The sequence below is a fragment of the Myotis brandtii genome, unplaced genomic scaffold (assembly GCF_000412655.1).
Source record: "Myotis brandtii unplaced genomic scaffold, ASM41265v1 scaffold49, whole genome shotgun sequence".
In the NCBI taxonomy this organism is placed as follows: Eukaryota; Metazoa; Chordata; class Mammalia; order Chiroptera; family Vespertilionidae; genus Myotis; species Myotis brandtii.
Window position 1 is genome coordinate 3,455,298 of NW_005368707.1, and position 9,680 is coordinate 3,464,977.

General features: G+C 39.0%; 1 protein-coding gene across 4 annotated transcripts in view; it reads right to left on the reverse strand.

The window, feature by feature from the left end:
• The window catches only part of WAC (WW domain containing adaptor with coiled-coil), a 95,351-nt gene that overhangs the window by 4,552 nt on the left and 81,119 nt on the right, over positions 1 to 9,680 (reverse strand). For all 4 annotated transcript variants that reach the window (XM_014547957.1, XM_005876549.2, XM_014547955.1 and 1 more), the window contains 2 exons: positions 4,007 to 4,128; positions 1,969 to 2,155 (listed from right to left, as the gene is read on the reverse strand). In XM_014547957.1, coding sequence (XP_014403443.1) covers positions 1,969 to 2,155; positions 4,007 to 4,128 — 309 coding nt within the window. The remainder of the gene's footprint in view (positions 1 to 1,968; positions 2,156 to 4,006; positions 4,129 to 9,680) is intronic.

Below are 9,680 nucleotides of genomic sequence, written 5' to 3' on the forward strand. Positions count from 1 at the left end.
GAAAAGAAAACTGTTACCTACAAAGGAGTTACCATAAGGCTGACACCTGATTTCTCATCAGAAACTCTACAGGCCAGAAGGGAATGGCATGAAGTACTCAAGGTAATGCAAAGCAAGGATCTCAGACCAAGATTACTATATCCAGCAAGGCTATCATTCAAAATAGGTGGTCAAATAAAGAGCTCCCCAGACAAAAAAAGGCTAAAGGGGTTCATCACCACTAAGCTAGCATTATAAGAAATGCTAAAGGGATTGCTGAAGGGATTCCTGAGAAAAAGAAACAGAGAGAAAGCTAGCCATACAGAATTAAAATGGCTATAAATAAGTACCTCTCAATAATAACCCTAAATGTAAATGGATTAAATGCTCCAATTAAAATGTGTAGGATAGCTGAACGGATACAAAAACATGACCCAACTATATGCTGTCTACAAGAGTCTCACCTCAAAACAAAAGACACACACAAGATGAAAGTGAAGGGATGGAAAACATTTTTCCATGCAAATGGAAAAGAAAAAAAAAGCTGGAGTAGCAATACTCATATCCGACAAAATAGACTTTAAAAGCATCATGCTAGGTGAAATAAGCAAGTCGGAGAAAGATAAATATCATGATCTCACTCATTTGTGGAATATAATGAACAACATTAACTGATGAACAAAAATAGATCCAGAGGGGAGGGGAAATATATACTAGAATAGAAAAAAATCTGTTATTTGCAGATTTTTAATATTTCCTACAACTTTTGTGGTATCCTACTATATTAGTACAGTTTTGGTAATATTATTATACTTAAAATCCTTCTATTTTTAAAATATTAATGTTTATTGCATGTAACATTATTATATTTAAAATCATTTGGTTGGAATAAAAAAAACCTGAAATAAATAAATCCACAAAAATGCTGGGTGAATCTAAGGGGAAAATTATTTTCTTTAAAAAACACACACAAAAAAACTCTTATATAGTGGAAGATACTTAGAATAGTATAGCACTAGGATAGGATGACTCATGATTTGTCACCAATAAAAGATGCTGGGTCAGCCAAAGTTCAGGTATAATGCTGATAAAAGGGCCTCATTGTATTCCTGTATTATTATACAACATTACCTCTGTGAACTTACAGAACATTTCAGATGGGCAGTTACCTGATAAAAGGGAGAAGCCAATGGCAGTAATTTCAATGCCTTAAGTGCCCTCATCCTAAAACAAAAACATTTCTTAAATTCTAACAGCTTAGTCTAGTGGGAGAATCATAAGATTAAAACTACTAACAGGTTCTAAAACTATCAGAATGACTGGTTGAATGGAAAAAGCACATTGTCTTTGAGCCGCATCAATGGGGTGATTTTGGTATAATTTATCTGGTCTTAAGGGACTCAATGATAAAATGGGAAAACTCATTATATGCACTGGTTAGTGGTTTTGTTTTTGTTTTTTTAAACCTCGTCTGAGGATACTTTTTTATTGATTTTTAGAGAATGGAAGAGAGAGGGAAAGAGAGAGAGAAATATCAATGTGAGAGAAACACATTGACTGGTTGCCTTCTGCACAAGCCCAAACTAGGGCCCAGGCTGGGGAGGAACCTGCAACCAAGGTACATGCCCTTGACTGGAATTGAACCCAGGAGCCTTTGGTCCACAGGCTGACACTCTATCCACTGAGCCAAACCGGCTATGGCTGGTTAGCAGTTTTAAGTGGAAAAAACAAAGCATTTGGTACAGATCTAAATGCTTAGTACTTGATAATGGTAGCTACAATGACAATTATATTAAAATATTTTATGTTAAACCACCCTACAGGTAAGTATATATCAAGTATTTTATAAAATAGACAACCTATTTAGAAATTAGTTGCTTTAAATATAGCTTGAATATAGCAGTCCAGATTAGGTATTTTAAAAGAATTTAAATTATACTTTTTTAGTTATCCAAAGGCAAAATATCTACTGTGAATCATGTAACATACCTGCTTCTCTGCATGATCTGCAGGCCATCCTTGAACATGTTTTATGAGATTTTCATTAAAATGTGCTGCTAGCGTAGGTGTTAATGAACATGTAGTTCGGGTAGATGAATTCTGTGGTACAACTGCTGCATTTGATGCATTACTGCCAGAAGTATGATTTGGACCAGGTGATGGACTTCTCTGGCTACTGGAAGAGAAAACACAATTGAATGTGTAGTATATCTACAAGCAGTTTCTAGGTATCCTAGATATTGTCTGTTGATACCTTCTATTCAAGATATCCAAATACCTAAGAAAAATTTATTTTAACACTAGAGGCCCGGTGCACAAAATTCGTGCATGGGTAGGGTCCCTGGGCCTGGCTGGCGATCAGGGCCGATCAAGGCCTTCTGGCTGCCGGCTGGGACCTCCCTTCCCCAGCTGCTGGCCGGGGCATCCCTTCTTTCCACGCCGCCCCTTGGTGGTTAGAGCATGTCATAGCAAGCAATCGAACTCCTGAGGGGATACTTTGCATATTAACCTTTTATATATATAGAAGATGAACAGAATTTAAAAATTAAAAGTACATTTATAGCATATATTCCTCAATATACTTTTGCAGAAAAAAGCCCCTTTAAAACTAATGTCAGAGTCAAATTTAAAATAACAGTATTCTCCAAATTTGACAGCAGAACCTAATGACTTTGTATACTATAAACACTAATAAGAATGTCACTAAGAAATGGTCACACTTTTTTTTGTTTGCTTGTTTTATTAATCCTCACCCAAGGATATTTTTTCCATTGATTTTTAGAGAGTGGAAAGGAGGGCCAACACTCTAACCCCTGAGCAACCCGGCCATGGCTACATGGTCACATTTTAACAATTGTAGATACAATGCACATCTGAATATTATATCTTAAATACATGTAGATAAGGAGAGGAAAACATATATTGCTCTTGATTAACATCAGAACAGAGTATTGAATCAGAGGGTGAAATAATGAGAAGCAAAATACAGGCATTTTATTGGCTAGCAATGAATTGAGTTTAGTGGCAAAATAAGACCAAAAAAAGTAACACTCTGAGATTGGTTATCTTTATTTAAAACTGTGTGGTTTAGGCTAGGTTTTAGGGTTATGGTGGTGAGAATAAAAAATTTAGTCACCCAAGTTGGTTATTTCCTACCTGCTTCACCAGACTTGGCTCTGAATGAATTTCAATTATTTCCAAAAACTAAATCTCCCAAAGGATGAAGAGTTTTCATCACTGTGGATACTTAAAATAATACTGCAGCCTCTAAAGACAATTTAAAAGAATTTCCCCAAAATGTTCTGAGCAATAGCAACATTGCTGGAGTAAGTAGACAGCTTCCCAAGGTAATTATTTTGAAGGGGATAACTCTCACTGGGATGTGTTAAGTTCTTAAATGCTTGTTTAGAAAACAACAATAAAAACAACAGTTGAATTATTTTGCCACCTCATAGCAAGAAATAAAAACAGGAAAATCAATCAAATGAAAATCATTTAAAGTTGTATCTGCTCATTTAACAAAGGAAAGTGACAACACGCTACAGCTCTATATGACAAGTAATCCTTGTAAGAGCAGTTGAAGCTAAGAGGAAAGCCTGACTAACACACACCAATGGCAACACTGGCCCAAGTTTTAGATGTGAGATTTTTGGCTTCATCAATACACTCAAATCTAAAACTGCTATGAGGAGGTTAAAAATGATGTCTCATTTCCAACAAATAAAGTATTATATAACCATGTGCCCTCTTTGTACATGTATTAATTGTACCTCCCATCATATTCTACTAAGTGAAATTCTAAAGAAAAGAGTCACCTTTCTCAAAGTAATCCAGGCTTTACTACACAACAGTCTAATTGTTACAGATTGCCTTTGTAAATGTGGTAATACATAAAAGGAAGTTAGGCTATCCATAGATTCTTCCAAGATCAAATTCTATCATATATACATATTTGTAATATTTGAACAATGCAGAATGCCATATTAAGGAAAACATAATGTTGTCTCAACACATAACATCAACTTACTTTGAGCGCTGAAGACTTCGAGGGGAAACAGGTTCATGACCTTGTGGTTTGTCAGCAGTTACAGGCTGCTGCTGTGTGGCCGATTGTGAAACTGGTCCTTGCTTAACGACAGGAGTAGTAACCTGAAATGTCAGAATCTGGTGAGACTTCTATCACAATGGCAAATAGCATGGAAATGAAATCAAAGCAAAAGTTCTATCAATAAAACTTCCCAGTTACATTCGTTCTTCAGTAATTTTTAAGATAACAAGAGTTGTCGTAAATTGTTTCATAATAAGACTGACATTAGTGATCCTATATAATAAGGCGATAATATGCAAATTGACTGTCACACCCTCACACAAGATGGCCACCCCCATGTGGTCACAAGATGGATGGCAGGGGAGGCCAGTTGGGGGCGAGATCAGGCCGGCAGGGGAGTGGTTAGGGGGTGATCAGGCTGGCAGGCAAGCAGTTGGGAGCCAGCAGTCCCAGATAGTGAGAGGAATGTCCGACTGCCAGTTTAAACATCCGCTGGCAGTTGGACATCCCCCGAGGGGTCCCAGATTGGAGAGGGTGCAGGCTGGGCTGAGGGACACCCCCCACCCCAGTGCACGAATTTCATGCACCGGGCCTCTAGTATATATAGATAATAGTGCTCCTACCTATCCTCAGGGGATATGATCCAAGACCACCCCAATGGAGGCCTGAAAACCACAGATAGTATCAAATCCTATATATAGCAGGTCCTCACATAATGTCACTTTGTTCAATGTCATTTCATTATAAAGTTGACAGAAATTTAACTCTTGTTTTATATCAATTAGCCTACGGTAAAAGTGGTTTCATTAAATGTTGCTTTGCTTAAAGTTACAGAACCAATTGACTGTGTTAAGCAAGGAGTTAGTACTGTTTATACTGCTTTTTCCTATATGTACATATCTATGATAAAGTTTAATTTATAAATTAGGCATGGTAAGAGATGAACAACAATAACTAATAATAGAATAATTATAATAATATACTGTAATAAAAGTTATGTGAATGTACTCTCTCTCTGATAACTGAGATGGCTACTAAGTGACTAAATGGCCAGGTAATTTATACAGCATGGATATACTGGACAAAGGGATGATTTAAGTTCAGGGTGGGATGAAGTGGGATAAAGAAAGATTTCTTTAGGGCACTCAGAATGGGATGCAATTTAACTTATGAAATGTTTATTCCTGGAATTTTCCATCTAATATTTTTGTTTTTATTTTTTATTTATTTTAGAGAGAGAAGAAAGGAGTGGTGAGAGAAAAGAAGGGAGAAAAGGAAGGAGGGAGAGGAGAAGGGAGGGAAACATTGATTTGTTGTTCCACTTATTTATACACTCATTGGTTGGTTCTTGTATGTGCCCTGACCAGGGATCAAAACTACAACCTTGGCATGTCAGGACGACACTCTAACCAACTGAACTACCAAGGCTCCATTTAATATTTTGAACAGCATCTGACTGTGGATAATGGAGGGGAGACTTAACTACTTAGTTGTGTAAAGTACTGTCATTTAGGCCCCCAAATTCACACAACCCTCCAAATCTAGGTAATAAAACACCACAAAATCTAGAGGTTAAAAAACATAGAATAAGTTTCCAAAGGTCATACAGTTAGAAGAGAGTCAAGGTTTGAGACCTGAATCTAATTTCTTTATACAATAAAATGGTTATAAAATTACTTTCGTAGTATACCAGCTTAAGAAACGAGTTCTCCTGATTTTGAGCCCAGTTTTCTTTTCAAGACACTGCGGTTCTCAACCTGTGGGTCGCGAGCCCTGAAAATACATCCTGCATATCAGATATTTACATTAAGATTCATAACAGTAGCAAAATTACAGTTATGAAGTAGCAACGAAAATAATTTTATGGTTGGAGGTCACCACAACATGAGGAACTGTATTAAAGGGTCGCAGCATTAGGAAGGTTGAGAACCACTGCATACCTCTTCTGATTTACAGTCATGTGCCTTGCATAACCTTTTGGTCAAGGAAGGTGCATATACTACAGAAGTCCCATAAGATAATAATAGATCTGAAAAATTCCTAATGCCTAAGTGACATCTTAGCTCCTCAGTGGCCATCTTAACATCATAGCATAACACATTATGTAAATATTTATGAAGAGTAGAACTGCCTAGAGCAGCGGTTCTCAACCTGTGGGTCCCGAAGGGGTCGAACAACCCTTTCACAGGGGTCGCCTAAGACATATATATAATTACATATTGTTTTTGTGATTAATCACTATGCTTTAATTATGTTCAATTTGTAACAATGAAATTGGGGGTCACCACAACATGAGGAACTGTATTAAAGGGTCGCGGCATTAGTAAGGTTGAGAACCACTGGCCTAGAGTATTAAGTACAGTAATATGTTATACAGGTTTTGTAGCCTAAGAGCTATAGAGGATCAGAATTTGTCGCCTTAAAATATGTCTATCTGGAATGAGGCTTACTTTAGGCTAATTAATTTTAACAAACAGAAGACATGAGAGAAGCTCTGAAAACCAAGTAGAAGTTACCCTTTGTAAAAGGCATTTATATTTGCAAGGATGTCTGCCTCAGTGTACCAAGAAGAGGGGGATGACCGTATGCACAGAAACGCATATCAATGCAAAAGAACTTAGATCTGCATAACAACCTTACCCTTTTACTGTGCTTTTTTTGGTAACACCCCATAACCCACTCCCCTTACACCCAACATCTTTTTTTAATCTTCAGCCGAAGATGGTATTTAAAGTGGTGGCTTCTGACATTTTGGCAAGTTACTCAGTTTTCCTGGGTCTTTCCCAGGTATATAGGAAGTATACATGTTATTCAACTTTTGTTTGTTTTTCTCTTATTAATCTATTTTTTTTGTGTGTGTGTTTTTTAAAATATATTTTATTGATTTTTTTGCAGAGAGGAAAGGAGAGGACGGAAAGTCAGAAACATCGATGAGAGAGAAACATCGATCAGCTGCCTCCTGCACACCTCCCACTTGGGGATGTGCCCGCAACCAAGGTACATGCCCTTGACCAGAATCAAACCTGGGACCTTTCAGTCCTCAGGGTGACGCGCTCTATCCACTGAGCCAAACCAGTTAGGGCATTAATATGTTTTTTATTATAGGACATCTAACTCAAGAAGCCATAAGAGTATTGGGACAATTATTTGTCCTCCCCTATAGAGCAAGAGACAATACCATAGAGTCTAGGTCAGTGATGGCGAACCTTTTGAGCTCGGCATGTCAGCATTTTGAAAAACCCTAACTTAACTCTGGTGCCGTGTCACATATAGAAATTTTTTGATACTTGCAACCATAGTAAAACAAAGATTTACATTTTTGATATTTATTTTATATATTTAAATGCCATTTAACAAAGAAAAATCAACCAAAAAAATGAGTTCGCGTGTCACCTCTGACATGTGTGTCATAGGTTTGCCATCACTGGTCTAGGTGTACAGTAGGCCACACCACCTAGGTTTGTGTAGGTATACCCTCTGATGTTTGCACAACGAAATCACCTTATGACCTATCTCCAAGAACCCATCCCCATTTTTAAGTGGTGCATAACTGTACTATTACTTCCACATCAACAAAAATGTTACTATACCATAGAAATACAGTTCCTTAAATTTCAACCACATATGGAGACAATGTACATATTGTTCTAACAGAGAATGAGCTATGGCCCATACAAAATTTAACTTGAGTCAAAGACATGTTATCCTATAGATAGACCAGGAGGTACATAGTTGCCAGTGGGGATGCATATACTCTTCATATTCAGATGCCACTGACAAGAAAAACAGGCAGTTTAAATATATGCCCCAGCTGGTCAGATTGTGGCGAAAAGGGAACACTAGTTCACTGCTGGTGGGAATGCAGATTGATTGGTGCAGCCACTATGGAAAACAGTATAGTTTCCTCAAAAAATGATAAATGGAACTTTTAAAAAATATATATATTTCTTTATTTCAGAGAGGAAGGGAGAAGGAGAGAGAGATAGAAACATCAATGATGAGAGAGAATTATTGTCTGGCTGTCTCCTGCACACCCCCTACTGGGGATCGAGCCTGCAACCCAGGCATGTGCCCATGGCCGGAATCAAACCTGGGACCCCCTTCAGTCTGCAGGCCTGACGCTCCATCCACTGAGCCAAGCTGACTAGGGCGATAAATGGAACTTTTGTTTGACCCAGCAATCCCACTTCTGGGAATATATCCTAAAAACTTCAAAACACCAATCAGAAAGAAGATATGCACCCCTATGTTTATAGAAGCATTATTTACAATAGCTAAGATTTGGAAACAGCCCCAGTGCCCATCACTAGATGAATGGATAAAAAAGCTGTGGGACATTTACACTATGGAATACTATGCAGTTGTATAAAGAGGGAATCTCTTACCCTTTGGGAAAGCATGGATGGACCTGGAAAATATTATGCTAAGTAAAATAAGCCAAACTGAGAAAGACAAATATCACATGATCTCACTTATTTGTGGAATCTAACGAACAAAATCCGTGGTCGGCAAACTGTGGCTCGCGAGCCACATGCGGCTCTTTGGCCCCTTGAGTGTGGCTCTTCCACAAAATACCACGTGCGGGCGCGCACGTACAGTACGATTGAAACTTCATAGCCCATGCGCAGAAGTCGGTATTTTGTGGAAGAGCCACACTCAACGGGCCAAAGAGCCACATGTGGCTCGTGATCCGTAGTTTGCCCACCACTGAACAAAATGAATTGACCAACAAAATAAGACCCGAAGCAGGAAGGCGTGGAACAGACTGGCATAACTCAATGTGGGGTTGGGGGGATGAGAAGAGCTAAACCAAAGAATTTATATACTTACTAGAGGCCCGGTGTATGAAATTTGTGCACAGGGGGGAGGGGGGGTGTCCCTCAGCCCGGCCTGCACCCTCTCCAATCCAGGACATCCCCCTTACAATCAGGGACCGCTGGCTCCTAACCACCTCTGCCTGCCTGCCTGATCGCCCCTAACTGCCCTCCCTTGCCGGTCTGGTCGCCCCTAACTGCCTCTGCCTCGGCCCCGCCACCGTGGCTTTGTCCGGAAGGTCATCTGGTCTAATTAGCATATTACCCTTTGATTAGTATAGATATATATAGCCCATGGATATGAGCAATAGGGTAGTGAAGACCTGGGGGGTGGGTAGGGGCTAGGAGGAGAGGGGGAAAGGGGCAGGGGGATGGGAGATATCTATAATACTATCAACAATAAAAAATATATTTAAGCCCTAACCGGTTTGGCTCAGTGGATAGAGTGTCAGCCTGCGAGGAGGAAAATGGGAGATATCTGTAACATTATCAAGAATAAAAAAATATATTTAAAAATGTGAAGAAAAAAAAAATAAGCCCCAAATTAAGGCACAAAGGCAAATGGAGTCACTTGTGATTAAGTCACAACTTCTGGCAATAGAGTTTTTCATTTGGATTCTTTTTTTTAATGATTAGTATTCTCCCAAACAAATCGGGCTGACCCTGCGACTTCTGAATATAAAAGAGCTTCTTCTTTTATAAAGAACACTAGAGGCCCAGTGCACGAATTTGTGCACGGATGGGGTCCCACAGCCTGGCTGGTTATCAAGGTCTATTGGGGTGGGGGTGGGGGACAGATGGCCAGGGGAGGACCCCAGGAGGGTGGCTGGCTGGGCCCC